Source organism: Notechis scutatus, chromosome 1, assembly GCF_049901735.1.
Source record: "Notechis scutatus isolate UNSWTSFEM ecotype Mainland chromosome 1, rNotScu1.2, whole genome shotgun sequence".
In the NCBI taxonomy this organism is placed as follows: domain Eukaryota; kingdom Metazoa; phylum Chordata; class Lepidosauria; order Squamata; family Elapidae; genus Notechis; species Notechis scutatus.
This window is the reverse complement of record NC_142009.1, coordinates 259,223,816-259,241,857: the sequence shown is the minus strand read 5'-3', so window position 1 is coordinate 259,241,857 and position 18,042 is coordinate 259,223,816. Positions and strand designations below refer to the sequence as shown.

Here is an 18,042-nt window from a genome sequence, read left to right as displayed (position 1 = left end):
GTTTATTTTTTTGTAACAATCCTCATGGTTCATTTTAATTATATTCTTAATTTTATTAAACATATTTAGCCTCCTTATCATAGCTTCCCTTTTTCACATTTATTCCAATTATATCTATGTGTAATTTAACAGTATCAAATAGCCCAGTAGCAAAATAAATAAATAAATCAGTTCCAATCATTTCATTTTTAAAGTCTATATTTTTCTACCTTCTAAATCATTTATTACTTCAAATGCATTTATATTACAACACATACCTTGCAGAATCCCCTTTCTTAGTCCTTATCTACCCATTATCTCTATGTCTCTAACTAAACCATTTCTTTTCATTCGGTTTTATTCGGTTTCCATATCTCCTTATTTCCTGGTCCTTTCTCTTATTACCTTTTTTTCCTTCATTTTTTCCCTCCATTTCTTACTCCAATTTTTATCCCCCTCCCTCTTTAAAGCATTCTTCTGTAATTCCCTTTTTTGCTGTTTCCTTTTTCTTTGTTTGGCTTTCCAAACTTTTCCTTTTTTAATTGTCTCCTCAAGCCCTCCCAGTTTTAATTTCCATTTTTTCCCTTCGTTTTAATGTTCGTTGTTCCATTTGTTTATTAAAGCTGGCTTCTTCTTTAGTCGACTCCCCCCTTCTGGCACTAGAATCGCCATTTCTATTACTTGTAAGGCAATACAGCACTTTTCATTTCTTTCATGTAATATTTCCTTTATGTTTCTTAGTTCCATTTTTATTTCCATGAAAAATTCTGCCATTTTTAAATACTTCTTTTAGATTTTTTTCTAAACCAATTGTCTAGTAATTGAATTCAACCAGCGTCTTTGATGTTTATTTCCAACGATCAGCTTCTATTAATTCCTTTTTGGTTTTTTTTTCCAGAGTGTCAAATAATCCAATATCCTAAGTTTAGAGTTGTGCCAAAATCACCAAACAATCTCAAAGTAATTTCTTCCTATTTCTTTCTTTTATCTTAGAATTCTATATCTGCACTTTTCAGGGTTTGTATTTTATTGTAACAAAGTTCCCCCTTTTTTATATCAAGTTCCACTTTTAAAAGAACCAAGCACTTTTTAAAGTCACTGAAATTTTCCCTTTACCATTAGGTGGCGTTCTCTGTTATGTCCAACTTCCCCCCTTTCTTTCCACTTTTTTTTCCTATTTAGGGCTTTTAAGTTTCAAAAATCCAATAAATCCAATTATCAATTACTGTTTTTTTTTAGACATTCAAGTTCAGCTTTTAATTATACCTGTTTAGTGCCAAAGTCTATTTTTATCCAATTTAAACAAATATTTTCTTTTAATTTCCTCCTTAGATTTAACTCCTTTCAAAGTTCAAAGCCATTTTCATCTGTCAATTTTACTTTTCACTTTCTCTGGTCGCCGCTTTCACAATCTTTCTTAAAAATTTCTTAGTATCTTAATTCCGGGGTATCTTTATGTCCAAATATTGCACCTGATTACCTAGTTTCAAACTTTCCCCCCCCTCAAAATAGATCTTGTGTGGCTATGGCCAGTGATTTCAGATTTATCAAGGCTTCTTTTGCCTATTTTAAACAATGACATTTTATCTGTCTTTCTCTATGTCTATCCTTCTGATAATCATGATAAGGATAAATAAGTAGGTCCAAGTCATTTAAAGATCATTATATAAGGAGCACTGTACTCTGGACAGCATTAGCTAAACCATTTAGCAAGATCGTTGCAATTATCTATGGGGTCTATTTCAAAGATCTGACAATTTTAGGAATTATTCTATCAAAGATTTTTCTTGGTCTTCTACCTCTTCCCTGATTTTGACAATTCTGAATAATTTTTGTTATCCTTTAGAATAAGACTTAGTCTCGAGAATGCAAAGAGGAAATGTTTAAAGATTTCTTAATAGCCTACTTTGAAAAAGTGAAGTGTCTTAATTTTCAATTGCTCAGACATCTACTTAGAAGAGGCCACAGTTGTTGATAGCATTTGCTTGGTTGTTTGAGTTTGGGCACTGTTAACATATACAACCTATTGCATAAAATAAAGTTAAAGATATACATAAAAATCAAGCAGCTACCAAACAGCTCACAATTCTTGATTACCAGAGACAATAAAACTCAAACAGAACATCACATTCCAATAGAGAATATCTGTCCCCAAGGCCTATTGGAAGAATCAGTGGGTTTTAATTGCCTTTCCAAAAAAATTTAAGTTGGAATCATATGGAACTCGGGAGGGAATGCCATTCTAAGTGGTGGGGGGAGCAGTTGAAAAGTCCTACCTACCTTAATTAGGGTGATATTCCCTAATTAAAGAGATTTAAGAGGACTTCTTATTGTATAGGCAGAAAATTGGAAGAATACCCATATCCTGAGCCATGCAGGACAGCCAGTAGTCTGATTTGCACCCTAGAGGTGCAACAAAGCATACTTAGTACAGTATTCTTGCACTTCTTTACATATTAAAATTATTGAAAAATTAAGAAAAGCAAGTGAATGTGAAGGATGGCGATTAAGAAAAACAAGTGAATATGAAGGATGGCAATAGGAATAAACTTGGGGAACAAGAGGAACTGTTGCAACCAAGGCAATGGTGAGATAAACTAAATCTGAGTTTGGGGCAGATGGGTAATTTGAGAAAGCATTTCAAACACGACTCTCCCTTGTTCTCATTACTGTAATCTTGAAATTGGAATCTGATTTCTATTTAGGAAGAGCCCGTTTAATATAATGGCTAAGATACTAGATTAGAAAGCAGGAGACCCATGAGTTCTCGCTCTCTTGTAAGCATGAAGCCATCTGGGTGACCTTCTCAGTCCTAGGAAGGAGGCAATGGCAAGGCACGTCTGAAAAACCTTGAGAGGAAAACTGCAGGGACTTGTACAGGCAGTCACCAGAAATCCAAAACTTCAGAGTGTAAAAAAAATAAATTTGACTTTCTAGTTATAGCAATTCCTTTTATTTTCACAAATGCTTCATGAATAACCACTATGACAGCCATTTTTGATGAGGGTCCAGATATGCCAGAGAAATTAATTATAACAAAGCATTTATTTCAATAATTTATAATGAAAGAACTATCAAGAAAGATTCCTTATTCTTATTGAATAGAAAAAGGTGGATGATTAAAGCTTTCGAACATTTGTTTGTTGTGTACCAGCAAAGTTTAAGTGCTTCTGATACCATTTTGCAGCTCTACATATTCATGGACCTGAATATCCTATAGTGGATACTTTATAAGGGATTATCAAAAATATATTCTGTTTGTATGGGATTCCTGAAATCCCCCCAAAGGGATCTTTTGCCCTGTTTTTCCCACTTGCTACAGAGGTACAGTAGCACCCCTGCTCCTGTAGTCCAGTGATTATCTTCTTCTGAATTTAACATTAAAAAATTTTTTTTTGAAGGCATTAGCTACTTAATGATCTGTAGATGCTGATTTATAATGTTAGCACCTAAATGTTTTCTGTGTCTTGATAATGAATTGCAAGCCATTCTGATGATTATGGTTGGCTGCGAAGTGGGATGAAAACAGATTTAAAAAAAAAAAAAACCTTACATGACCCAGTTATATGAACAGGAAGAGATTATGTGAACCTCAGTCCTTAGGGAAATAATTGTGCCATTTTTCAGTATCTGCTTTTTTTTTTTTTTTTTTTGCTGTAGGCCATTTTCTTCTTAGAACAGGAGTGGACGCCGGTATCCATGGGTCACATGTGGGTTCCACCCCACCCCCCCTTTTGTTTCTTTTTGTAATCGCCAGATTGAAAATAGGCTATTCATTTTCCTGTCATTTTGTGGCTGGGAATGCACAAAAACTGTAGTTTAAGTCTTAAAATAGACTTATCACAGTTAAGAGAGAGACTCCACCCCTAAAAACCTGCCGCCTCCAGAAAAATCTGCCCCTGCTCATTTTGCATAATAGCTATAGTTATTTCAGCCCTCAATTCCCCCTCCCATTTGTTAATATGGTTCTCAGCTAGAGAGTTTGTGCATCCCTTTCCTAGAATTTAGCCTGGAAATGGCTGATATAATTAGGACTCTTTCCAGATTAATATTGCTTGACAATTCCTATATTGCTCACAGTAGTACATTGCTGTTTGCACATGACTAAGTATGGTGCTTTTTAGCTAGTCAAGTATCTCGGAGATCTTTTTGACTGTTTCATTCAAATGCCATAGATGTGTGCTTGCAAAAATCTCATTCGTTGTGCTTCGTATCCCTTTATTTGTAGGGTAGATATTTCTTTTGTTCTCATATTGTGGGTGTTTCACATCTTGCTTTGCAGCTGAGTAAAAAAAAATTCAGCAGAGAATCCATAAATAGCCTAGTAAAAATGGCAGACCTCTTACTAGACATGTATATATAATTCATTTTGATTTTGGAAAGAGAGAATAATATTGTCCAAAGAGTATTTTCTAAGGAGGTAATAGCTTCTAAATTTACATTATATATCCAATATTCCAATATACTTTTTCTAGAGTACAGAGAAGAGCAACAAAGATGATTATGAAACTAGAGACTAAAACTTATGAAAAATGATTGCAGGAATTGAGTATGTCTAGTTTAATGAAAAGAAGGACTAGGGGGTGACATGATGGCAGTGTACCAATAACTAAGGGGCTGCCACAAAGAGGATGGGTCAACCTATTTTCTAAAGCACCTGAAGGCAAGACAAGAAGCAATGGATAAAAATTAATCAAGGAGTGAAGTAACCTAGAACTAAGGAGAAATTTCCTGAAAGTAAAAACAATTAATCAGTGAAATGATTCGCCTCCAGAAGTTTGGGTGCTCCAACATTGGAGGTTTTTAAGGAGAAATTGGACAAATGGTATAAGGTTTCCTGCCTGAGTAAGAGGTTGGATTAGAAGATCTAGAAGGACCAGGGGAGACATGATAGCAATGTTCCAATATTTGAGGGGCTGCCACAGAGAGGAAGGGGTCAAGCTACTTTTCAAAGCACCTGAAGGCCAGACAAGGAATAATGGATGGAAGCTGATCAAGGAGAGATTCAACCTGAAAATAAGGACCAATGCAACAGCTTGCCTTCAGAAGTTGTGGGAGCTTCATCACTTGTGACTTTCAAGAAGAGATTGGACAGCCATTTTTCAGAAATGGTGTAAGGTCTCCTGCTTGGGTAGAGGGTTGGACTAGATGACCTACAAGGTTCCTTGCAACTCTGTTAATCTGTAATCTGTTATCTCCAAGATCCCTTCCAACTCTGTTATATTGCTATTCTGTTATTCTGTTACCAGTTGGCTGATCTCTTTAAGCAGCCAGGCTACTATGATCATGAAATATTTTGATTGGAATGGTCTGTGCCTAGATTACTTGAAGATGGAGATAAGTAACTCAAGCATTTGATAGGAGCTGGAGATGGAAGGGGAAGGAAAAGGGAAAGATGGATTGTCAATTTTAAATAGCTCTAATCAAAAGTTACCCTTACTCCTACTATAAAATACTATCCTGTATGAGGACAAATAGTTTAGCTTTATGAATGTTTAAGACTTGCTTTTATCATACTTTTTCAAAATATGAAGGTAGTTTTTTGTTGTTGCATTTTATGTTTAGCCTATCTGGCTTCCACATTATTATAAAATGGTGAGTGAACTACTGAAAGAATATTGAAAATATTTCATAAAACATACCTAAATGATATTAGAGAGAATTGACATTATCCAGAAAAGTGTAGGACTGGGTTTTTAATTTTCTCACTACCTACATATTTTTCTGGATTTGATATATTTGTGTGAACATTTGCAATTTTGCATTTTTACATGTTTAATGAGACATCAGTTCAATTATAATTAGTATAATTTGTGGTGGTAGGTTTCTTTTTTTTGAGTTCTATTGGAATACCAGGTTCTTGGACCATATTCAATTGTCCATGTGTTAATTAGGCAGTTTAAGTATCTGAAGACAATTAAGATAAATGAGATAAGATCAGATTTTATGATAAATCATATCTCATTATAGCATTTATTTTATACTTCTGTCTTTGAGTTCAGGAAGGCTGTTGAATAGAATTTCTTACTTTGCTTCTATGTTTTTGCAAAGCTTTAAAATCACTTCTATCCAACATGTTTTGAATATTAGCAAAGAAAAGAGGAAAGGTCAAAGATTTCAGCTGTTCATTTTTGTATAGGTCAATCTTACTTTGGTTTCCCTGAGGATGTAGAAAAATAGATAGAATTTGACCATCTTCACTGTCTATGTCATGTTCTTGACCTGGTAAAAGAAAGAAATCCTGAGGCTAAATCCTGTTTTATTGTTGTTGATTTAATTTTTAAACCTATAGAGTAATCATACACAACTGCTAAGACTAACTGCAGTTTCGCAAACCAATTCCAAACTGATGCTATTGTCATATGACATCCAAATAATTATTACAATACATCTCAAGTACTTGACTCTTGGCAGCTAGCAGTTAAACCAGAATAAAACCATATAAAATAGTCACACGATGGCACTAACAATCATTCCAATGAACACAACCATGAAACAGGCTCACCCATACCAAAAAGCCCAGGCTCAATTCCAAAACCAGGTCTTTAGGACCTTGTGAAAAGCCAGCAGAGTCAGGGCAAAAGTGATCTCCATGGAAACGATGTTCCAGAAGATGACAGGCTCTCTTTATGGGTCCTGTGAGATGGCACTCCCTCCTAGATGGAACTCAAAGCATGCTTCTCCTGCTAGATCCCATAGGATGGATAGATACAACCAGGGAGAGAAGGTCCTGTAAGTAACCTGTCTCCAAGCCATAAAAAGCTGTAAAAGTAACCACTAGCAGCCTGTTTTTTATCTGGGAGCCTACTGGTGGTTAATGCAGGTTACAATCCAGAGGTGTCACATATACTAAATTACAGCTTCATAACTGTTCATGCTGCTGCATTTTGCACAGCTGAAATTTCTTAACACTCTTCAAGCCCTATGTGGGATGTGCTGTAGTAATTCAAAAGCAATACTCCTCCTCCTCCTCTTAACAAAATAAAAAAAAAATACTGTGTCTAGCCCTCAATATATCACCAACTTTGTTCAGTGAAACTCTGCATGTTCAGTTATTTGACTTCATACTGATTTGCACAGGTTTATTATTATGGGTTCCTCATTAGTATTAGCTGAACCTTTTTGCTGGTGTACTTCCATGGCCCTGGAGTTATTTTGTGATTCCCTCCTGACCTCTAAAGTACTTTTTGAAGATGCTTCATTTACAGTTTCCTTTCCTTTTCTCAGTCCCATCTGCTCCAAAGCTGCCAGTGCATCAGTTACGCCTAGAATAACGCCCCTAGTATAATGCCCCTAGAATAACACCTTGCCATTTTAAATGAGTGGGGGCCTATTCATGATTCATATGCACTGGCATAGCTTAAGTGGTGCCTATGCAGACATGGGCATTAAAATTCAGTGGTGATAAAGCTGTTTGTTTGTGTTTATTTAGGGAGCCATTGGGTGAGTTCAGTAGTCTGGCTAGCAGTGGGCTGTAGCAACCTGGAAGCGAGAATTCAGTTTTCTGCCAAAGAAATTCTTAGCTGAGGGGACAAACCACAAGCACAATGAGTAGCTCTATAACAGAACAGCCAATAGGGGATCACCCTCCAAAGCTAACAGATTTTTCACTAACAGATTTGCAATTTTAACACCTGTAAGTGCAATTTTAACACCTGTCTGTAAGTCGATTTGATTGTAGATATTTCAAAGTGGATATTATGGGAGAGAACCATATTTCATAGGAAGGAAGGAAAAGTCATGGCCACAGAACCAAGGTCATTAGGCGATGTAATAATACAGGAAATTTCATAGAGATGTGATAATCTTTAAGTGGTTGTATCAGCTAAGAAAGCAAGTTCCAGCAAATGAGAAAAAATAATTACCATTATTAACATTTGTAAGAAGAGAACCATGGTAATAATTGTTAGTGAAAAGATCTGGTGGCACTTTTTCAGTTACACTTTTTACTAAAAAGTATAAGCTTTTGTGAGCTGCAGCTCACTTCATCAGGCAAATGGACTGGTTAAACTAATGTAGGATTTCATTTCAATTTAAATTCTGTATCATCCCAAGGAACTTTTAAATAAAGTTGAGAAGTAGTTGAATCTAAAATGAACAATGGGATCCCAACTACAGCAACAGTAAGCACCGCTGGAAGATCTCTGAAGGTATTTTCAACTAGCAAAACCCTTTAGTGGGAATTATCTGGCCATTATAAACTTGTAATCAAACAGATGCACCCAAGAGTCACTTTGGTTACTGAAGTAATAGCTAATCTATAAATTTAGAAAACATATTAGCTTGGACTCCTGGGTTCATTTTATAAGCATCCTACCTGCCATTACTTCCTAGTGTAATAGTTCAATTTTCTTCCCTCACAACATCCATAGTTTCCCTTTGCACAGTATTCCTCTACTTCATCTTGTAAAATTTGTTTACTTGGTTTTCTCTTAAACCTAGGCTGCTCCTGCATGAAGGTTCTTGCAAAATAATTAAATTGTTTTCATGCATTACACTCCTTTCCAAGTGCAGGGCACTAGCTCTTCTGATGGAGGATGCCATATTTCATGCAACAAAAGATCTCAGGGTTACCCCTTTAGGGTTACCCTGAGTGAGAGAATTGGAACAAACTTCATGGTTGGTTGGTTGGTTTCTTAAATCCACCATGCTGACCATATTGCTTGCTGTACACATGATGTATAGTGGCAGTTTCAACTGCATTCCTTTATTCAGAGTAAAATCAATATCCTCCAAAAGTGATTTTTATAATTTTGGGTCTGCACAACCTGGGGATAAAAATAAAATAAAATCCCTTTTATCGGGGATTCAATGAATTAGCCAGAATTACTGTATAATTCAGGCTTAGCAGCTTTAAGTCACTAAGGAACTCTTTAAAAGATTCATACTCTTTCTGAAGTCTTTTGTGAAACTTAAATTATTCCTTTGGTGTTGGCCTGCAATATTTTGTTGGACAGTTCCGTTCTTTCTCCTTTCTTGAACAAATTACATGCCATTAAAAACATCAACTGCTTTTGAGGCAATTTCTCATTTTTGTTCTTCTTTTTCTGTACAACTTGTGGCAAGCATATGATCAAACTGCTTATACTTGTTTCAGGATTCAACACTATTACCATCTCTTTAGGAACCTTCCATCATCTATTCTATTTTGTTTTTTACTTTGTTTTGGTGTTTTCTTGTTATTCATCGTTCTGCTGTGTGAAGTTCTTGAATTGCTAAAAGAGGAGAGGCCTGGACACTTACTATTGTTGATTTCAGTCTATACAGGAACCAAGGACATGTGTCCTGGCTACTTCATTTTTTGTATATCTTCTAAACAAATCTAAAAGCAGTAGTGCTACCCCATTACTTTTGAAAAAGGTGTGTTGATTTCTACACTAACAAGATGATTACATCTCATTCCAAAAAAATCAGTCCTCTAAAAAAGAGGTGTGTTTCCAAGTCAATTATTTTGATGGACTGCAAAAGTTCTGAAACAGTTTTAATTCCTCTTAAGTGAGACGTATTTCCTATATTATTTCTGCCTTACTTCAACCAGATTGTGCACTTTTTTCTCCTGATGTACCACCTGAAAAATCTTGCTGACACATTCTGTTGTTTCTTTTGAATTTTTTTCATTTGAACCATTTTGCCGATGTAAAGGTATTAAATTGTTTCATAGGTTTTTTTTCTGTTTCTTGAATCAGTATTGAGATTTTAGTCTGTATTATCATGTTTCATGAAGTTTCTGGATGAGTTTATGCATTTGTGACATGAGATATCATAGTGTGCTAAAGTTATTACTAGTTGGGCTGCATTTCAGAGGTGATTGATATTCTGATCCTCAGTCTGAAGATGCAAACATATTAAAGTTGTAATCTCTTGAATTCCTGAACCCCAGATGTACATTTAATTGAACGAGAAATAAACTATGAATAGGATAAATATGCAAAATAACAAGGGAAGACTTTCATTCTTGAAAGTATCATAGATTGAGTTTCCTAAATAGAATGTATAATTGTAGAGAGTTGTATATATTAGTTCAGATCATAAATTTTGCACCATTAGTCATATTTCCATGTATAGTAAACATATTGTCTTAATAATTTAAAATACCTGAGAAAGATAACATTTGCAAAAGTCCTTTCTTTTTTAATACATACAATTTAACCAGATCTATTTATTATACTTTTAAATCTTATCTTGCCTTTCTATACCAAAACATACTCAGAGGAGCTTATAGCAAAAAACTCTAATTTACAAAACTGTTAATGTAAAGTCAAAATAAAACAGGAAAATGGTGATTGAAACAGTAGAGTCTAAATTAGGAAAATCCTTATATAAAATCACAATCTCTTATTAAAAGCAATAATAGGGCCAAAGCTAGGTTCTTAAATAGCAAGGGAATATAGAATTGGTCTCCATAATGAATTAACAGCTTTCTTAAGCAGCTTTGTTTGGTATGAGATATTTCACTTCATGCAGGTTAATATGCTCTATTAAAATTATTGTGCAATAGTGGCGAATATCTATAGCTCAAATGTAGGATGAGGGTGAAGGTTTGTTCTCCAAGCTTGTAGGTTGGTTTTCTGAATGTTTCATTACCAGGCTAGGTAACTTTAATTTTAACCAAAATAAGATGACCAGTCCTTCACCATGATGTTTCAAGCAAACTGAGCTTCATTAATAAATGCCATATAGCTAGTTTTATGATCAAGGAATTCTGCAAAGTGCATATCTACTTGTAAATACCACCTTCTCATTACTACATGTGTGTTCCATCTGATTGGGATGCCAAGGTATCTACCAAGATTGGAATGAAAAGGAAAATCTGAAAGAAATCCTATGGGTTGTTGATTTCCAGGCACTACTTGGGACAATGATTAATTCAAGCACACCTGGGATGTAAAAGGCCTGACTAGATATTATCTGCAAAATCAGTGACTGAAATGACCCATAAGGGATGTGTGAGAATTAAACTCTAATCTAAATTTTCCCTTCATCCCCTGGGTGTAGCTCCTTTTAGAACAAGAAAATTACAGTGCAGATTTGTTACAGAATCTCCAGGGCATTATCTTGTTTGGTCTCTGTTGCTTTCAGATGCTGTGGGGAAACTTAACTAATGATTAGGGGCAAGATATTTTATTCTTTACAAACTATTGGGTTTAAAATAAGAAGCAACTGCTGCCTTTCTATTTAGCACCATTTGTATAAATATGATGGTAGCAGAGATTAAATTACTAAAACCTCCAAGACTTTTTGAATATTTTTGGAAACAGGAATAGTCTGGAGGTTACTTGAAGGTTCAATCATTGCAACTGGACTAATTTTTATTGTTGTTAGTTTTGTTGTTGTTGTTAGTCCAGGCAGCTTCCTTAATGACTCAACCTTCAGACAATTTCAGACAACCTTCAGACAACTCTAGTTGGATGTTTGAGAATCTTCATTGACAACTTGAAGCAAGAATAGGTTAAAGAGCTCCTTTAGTAGCCCCAACCACTATGTCTGTGTCTTATTGTTCTAGTACCAAGTTTATTTTTAGTAGTTCAGGTTTTACTATTTTTTAATTTAAGAATAAGTATTATCTCTAAATTCTAAATAGAAATACTTGCATCAAAATGCTGATAAAATCTTGTACACAATGTTTGCTATGAAATTGGATAGGTTTCTGTTTTTCCTGATCTTTATATCCAGGAATTTGTAGATTTTTTTAATCCACTCCAAAAATAATTGTTTTTCCTAAAAAAACCTATATTATAGGAAGTAGGTCTGTGCCAAACTTTTAAAATAAGTACTTTCAAAGGACATCGTGGTTTTAATAATTTAATGTGGGGGAGGTACTTTGCCAATTTTTGTAAGCTTTTTTCCTCAAATTGTTAAAATAGTCATGTCCTTTCATATTAAGCTAGGCATGGCATGAACAATATTATTTCATTGGGAATCACCAGTGAAGTGAAATGGCTGTGCATGCACACATTTAGATCTGCCAGAATGTAGGTGTGCAAGTTTGCTAATTGTAATTAAATTTTGAGAAATATATGGTATTTCCTGTTTAGAAACAGTGCTTGTATTTCTGGGATAATAGGGATGGCTTAAAATTCACTATTGGTCTTAAATAATTAAAATTTCCCTCATGAATCATGTCAGGGCTACACTTTATATAATCATATTTCACAGATACATTGATTGCATTTCCTGGCACACATAATCTATTAAATACAGGATGTATATGATGTTTAAAGCTCCTAGTTATTGGGATCATTCACCTATTCTTTGAAAAGGGAAAGCATTAAAAATAGGCATTTAGATAGATCTCAGAATTTGTTCTTCCGATTATAACATTTATGTTAGGGAGATACTGCAATGAAAATTTCCTGGCATACTGTAGTTTGTCAACATTTTGGAAAAAATTCAGAATTGTGTATATTGCTTCTCCCACAACATGCCCTTTGTACAAGCAAATAATTGGTAATTGTAGTTTCTTGGACAAACTTTTAATATATTTAATCTATTGGAGAGATCATCATGTATACAAAAGTACATAAGTCTGTTAATAGAACTTGTTATACTATGGATAAGTGTTTAGTCCAGATAATTTCCATAAACTAATATTAAGAAATTAATTATTCTATTTCTTTGTGAATTTAATCATAGCATAGCATGTGCAATCCAGATTATTCTTTGAAATAATTTTATTGTGTCAAACTAATAATCCAAATGTAAGTATATATAACATTGAATTATGACTAATATTAATTAAAGAATGTTAGCTTCAATCTTTAATAATAATAATAATAATAATAATAATAATAATAATAATAATAATAATAATAATAATAATAATAATAATAATAAGGCAAACAGAGAAAAAGTCAGGCCTGGAAAATTAAATTATAAACAGAATACTTGGCTAATAAAAGAATTCTAATTCTAATTTCCCAAATTTTGATTAGATTGCTCAAAATTCTTTTTTTCCTTATTCTATTACCTAAATAACCAGAAATCAACTATTGATATGTACAGGTAGTCCTCAACTTACAACAAAGTTTGCTTAGTCGCCGTTCGAAGTTACATCAGCACTGAAAAAAGTGACATGACAATTTTTCACACTTATGACCACTGCAACATCTCCATGTTCACGTGATCTACATTCAGATGCTTGACAACTGTCTCACATTTATGACAGTTGCAGTGTTCCAGGGTCACGTGGTCCCCTTTCACAAATTTCTGACAAGGAAAATCAATGGGAAACCAGATTCACTGTTACTAATTTAACAACTTAACAAAGTCAACAAAGTGGCAAGAACAGTCGTAAAATGGAGCAAAACTCACATAACAAATTTCTCACTGAGCAACATAACTTTTGGGCTCAATTGTGGTCATACATTGAGGATTACCTGTATTTGATAGATAGTGATAAGCATTATATATCAATAATACATATTTTCAAATCAAATATATATTTTCCTTCTGTAGCTGTGTAGTCATTCTTTTAGTCAATAGTCCATACTTATGATGACCCAGGAAGCAGCACACATGTAATAAATTCCCAAACGTAAATAAATTTCCTTTAATGTTTCCAACTTGGCCCTATTGTTCAATTGTTCTCATTTGGAAATTAAATTCTTTCCAAAATAGTCTCCAAAAGAAAGAATTACAGTCCAAACTCAAAGAACAGATAACAGAGAAATAAAAAACCAAAACAAACAGCACTGAAGGAATTTTCACGACAGACCAGGATAATTAATTACAAACTTCAAGAAGATAACAAGGCACAGTCCATTGGAAGAACGCCAACTAAGATAACCCTCAGCCATAAATAAAACATGCTTTGCTTCTAGCAATGCTGTGTTTTAAACATCCCTCCTATATACTATTCCCCCCCAGCTGCAGCCAATGAGGGGAATTATGGCCGCTTCCTTCCCATAAGCCACATTTTTTCCTTCTCGATTCTTCCCTGCCTGCCCTAGGATGAAGAGGGGATGGGCCTGGGTCTTCCTCTGACTGCCCAGCCGGCCTCTGCCCTTCCCCATCCTCCTCCACAACCTCCAGAGCCACACTTCCAATCCCTGTCAGCTGTTCCTCCTCTTCCTCAGAGTCAGTCTCCAACAGGGGCATGACAGTACTTCTTAACAGATATAAATTCCAAGTAATAATGCAGCAGTAGCATCTTTACAATACAGTAGTTGATACAAGGTCATATTAATAATTCTGTTCTCATCAAATGTTACAATAATCAGACAAGACCAGATCACATGAATTAAAATTCCAATTCCTAAATTGTACTTTGAACTACAAGGTGATAGTAATCCACCTTTATTAAATATTTACTAAGGTGTATAGCAAAGTTCCCTAACATTTCCAGCTTTGCAGACTGGCAGGGGAGAGGAGGGATGGTTTGCACACATGCGTGCAGCTCCATTTGCGTGAGCAATTTGCATGCATGCCTGCCACTCATGCAAATAGAGTGCATGTGCACTTGTTCGCTGGTCGCACAAATGAGGATGCACATGCCTATGCGCCCACTGACCAGCCATTTTCATGGCCCAGTTGCAAACCCCTCATGGCCCACTAGTGGTTGGGGACCCCTGATGTACAGCATATACAAAGATAAATTTATGATTGTACTAGCTTCATTTTAAAGTAGTAGGAAATTATTGTACATCATTTGAAGTAGTTTGTCATTTACCAAAACAGGACATTGAGTCTTATTATACTGCAGAAATTGCATGTATTTACTATCAATTTTATTTACTTACTCCGTATTTACAAACTATGTTACTGATTTAGCACAGGGGTCTCTAACCATGGCAACTTTAAGACTTGTAGACTTCAACTCCCAGAATTCTGGGAATTGAAATCCACAAGTCTTAAAGTTGGAGACCCCTGATTTAGGAACCACACTCCATTCTTAACTTCTATTATTTAGAAATAACAGAATCTGAACTAAAAAAAGTGAGTAATAGTTTTGTTTGCCCGATTTGTTAAGTGATTCACTGCAGTTGTTACCTTAGTCAAGCAGTTAAGTGAATCTGGTTTCAACATTGACTTTGCTTATTGGAAAGTCACAAAAGGTGATCACATGATCCCAGGACTCAATAACTGTCATAAATATGAGTCACTTGCCAAGCTTCTGAATTTTGATCATCATGGAAATGCTGCAACAGTCATAAGTGTGAAAAACAACACATAAGTCACTTTTTTCAATACCATTGTAACTCTTCAAGGTAATTAAATGAACAAGTTGTAAGTCAAGGACTTCCTGTACTTTTCTTTTTATATTAACTGGACACTGACCTTAGTAAACAATAAAGGAATGCAGGCACTTTTCCTCGTCACAAAATCTTTAAAAACAGACCTGTAACTATTTTTTTTTAAAGCCATCAACTATTTTTCCTTTATGCGAAGTCAGAGATAATTTGCCCCCAGCTTTTTAAACCAATGAATATTGGGATCCAAATGTTAAGAGGAGGGCTGAAAGGGAAATATTTAGATTTGAAGTATGTTCTGACAATCAGACATATGCATACATCTGGAGATTTTGTTGTGCCAAGAAAGTTGTCAGACAGTGGTTCTTCCAATTCCTACCTCATAGTGCGGTGATGGTGAACTTATGGCACACGTGCCAGAAGTGGCACGCAGAGCCACCTCTGCGGGCATGCAAGCTGTTGCCCCAGCTCAGTTCCACTGTGAATGTGCATGCGCCTCTCTCCAACCAGCTGATTTTTAGGTATCCGCTTGCATGGGAGGCGGGGGGAAGCATGGGGGTCCTGTGCGCATGCACAGGGGAGCAGGGGTTGCGCTGGGGGGATCGTGCGTGCATTGCATTGTAAGTGCAGGCATGCGTGCATGTGCACACGCAGGCATTTGTGCACTTTCGGCACATAACGACAAAAAGGTTAGCCATCACTGTCATAGTGTGTTTCAAAGCTAAAGTTATGTGAGCCTTAAGTCATATATTCCCTATGCCAGATTCTCCCCACTAAAAAATTTAACATGTGGCAGAAATTGTAGGTAGTTCTCAACTTACAAGAGTTTGTTTAGTGACCATTTGAAGTTACATCTTCACTGAAAAAAGACTTTCAGAGTAGATGGGGAAATGAAGGAGAAGCTAGGGGGAATGAGATGAATCTGATGTTAGCTACCTTAATCCTATATCCTCTTCCAATATTCCATGGTCTCTTAGATTAGATAAGTCTGAAAAAAATCACTCTTATTGTTAATAAAGATATGCTTGTAAAGAATAATTAAACTCTTGCATCTCTCTCTTACCCCTTCAGACAGAATTTCTTGATAGAAGACTTAAATTGTAAATTATATTTTTCTGCAATCATTTAGAAATAAGAAAGAGTGAAAACTGGCCAGTTGATTAGCCAAGAAGCCAACCTGACTGGCTAGTTGCCATATTTGTTTCCTAGAAGGAGTTTCCTCAGAGAATGCTGGCTGTTTTGTATCTATTGGTAGAAAGTTGATGGACCTCTTTGTTATACTTTTCTGCATTTCAAATGTGAATTCATAATTTTCTGTGCAAGTTGCCTAAATCCTTAGTTTAAGATACAAACCAAATTAAATCATTAGATGTACCAGGTATATGGACACATGGTATTATCCTTAGAAATTGGTTCTTTGATTCTACAGGACCATTTCCAAAATTTCCTTTTATATTATTTTTCATTGCCAGAGCAGTAGTTATACCATTTCACCACCATATTACTTCATTATTATTTATTTTTAATGGACATTGCCTAATATATGAAAATGCTTTTCTAAAACTAAAAGCAAAGAAATAATTTTTGTTTCAAAAATGTTTCCTAGTTAAATACAGAAGCATAATTTAAATCATGTATTTAATTAAGGTATATACATTATATATACTGTTTAATGAAGGTACATTAAGGCACAATAAATACTACAGTTTAATATTTTAGCTTAGAATATATATTTATTCTTTGAATAATTCAATTTCTTAAAGATTTTTTTTAAATATCACCTAAGTGAAATGTCAGTGAATTTTTAACCCTTCTTCTTTTTAAGCCTTGCTTTTTTGAGCACACTCTCTTTAGTATTTCACTACGCTGGTGTTCAGGAAGGCACTGTAATTTTTGATAGAAAAAGGTGATCATGAACATACATGCCTTGTTACTATTTAAATTATGCAGATCTTGATGCTGTGAAAATTAGTGCTTGATGACGCCAAGGCAGCTGCACGTTGTTAGCATTGTAGGCTGTCAGATGATCATGTGGGATTCTTGCAGTATGCAACATTCAATAGGATTGAAAAGGGCTTTTGATGCAAGGCATAGCTTCTGAATATATTCGTGCCTTTTAGTTCCTCACTACAGCAAATCAAGCTCCCTTTAAATTTTAAAATGCTGCCTCATTTTTCTTCTGGTTGGTTTCATTTTGGCTTCACTAGAAGATGCCTCTGGTACATCTACGATTGAGGAGTTTATTAATGCTACTGTTGTTCAGTTCACTTTCTTTTCTGTTAGGCTCCTAGCTAGCACACAAGTGACATGATCGCACATTTGTTCAGCCACCACCATGCATGGTTTCTTCCTCAGCCTTCCCTGCATTGTTCCCTCTGTTAAGTTGCACTGTCATGTTCTCCTTTGCTATTAAGCTTTGTTTCTGTCTCTTTCCTTCTTCTGTTGTTTGCTATGACATTTTCCCCATGTTTGGTTACTGCACTATTATTTGATTAACGGGCTGTGAGGATGATGAACCTGCACACTGGAGGAGCAGCTACTACCGTGGTGATGAAGGGATATAATAACGGTCGCTATCCTCGGAATTCTCTCTACAGTGACTGCATTATAGAAGAAAAGGCAGTGGTCCTGCAGAAAAAAGACAATGAAGGATTTGGGTTTGTGCTCAGAGGGGCCAAAGGTAGGTGGATTTCTTTCTTTTTTTTTGTTTGTATCTGTGTGATTGGGGAAGTGCTTGTGTGAAAAATGGCATGCATTTCTGAAAATAAACAGGCATTATTCCTTATGCCTTTGGTTGCTAGACAACAGTGTTCTTTCTGTGCAGTAGAGTACTGATATGGATTTACTGGTTTCTGATCGAGCAGTTTTGAGAGAA

At 35.3% G+C, this 18,042-nt stretch overlaps 1 protein-coding gene across 9 annotated transcripts in view; it reads left to right on the top strand.

Moving 5' to 3' along the window:
* The window catches only part of SHANK2 (SH3 and multiple ankyrin repeat domains 2), a 381,276-nt gene that overhangs the window by 210,967 nt on the left and 152,267 nt on the right, over positions 1–18,042 (top strand). For all 9 annotated transcript variants that reach the window (XM_087951165.1, XM_026664726.2, XM_087951160.1 and 6 more), the window contains one exon: positions 17,765–17,847. In XM_087951165.1, coding sequence (XP_087807291.1) covers positions 17,765–17,847 — 83 coding nt within the window. The remainder of the gene's footprint in view (positions 1–17,764; positions 17,848–18,042) is intronic.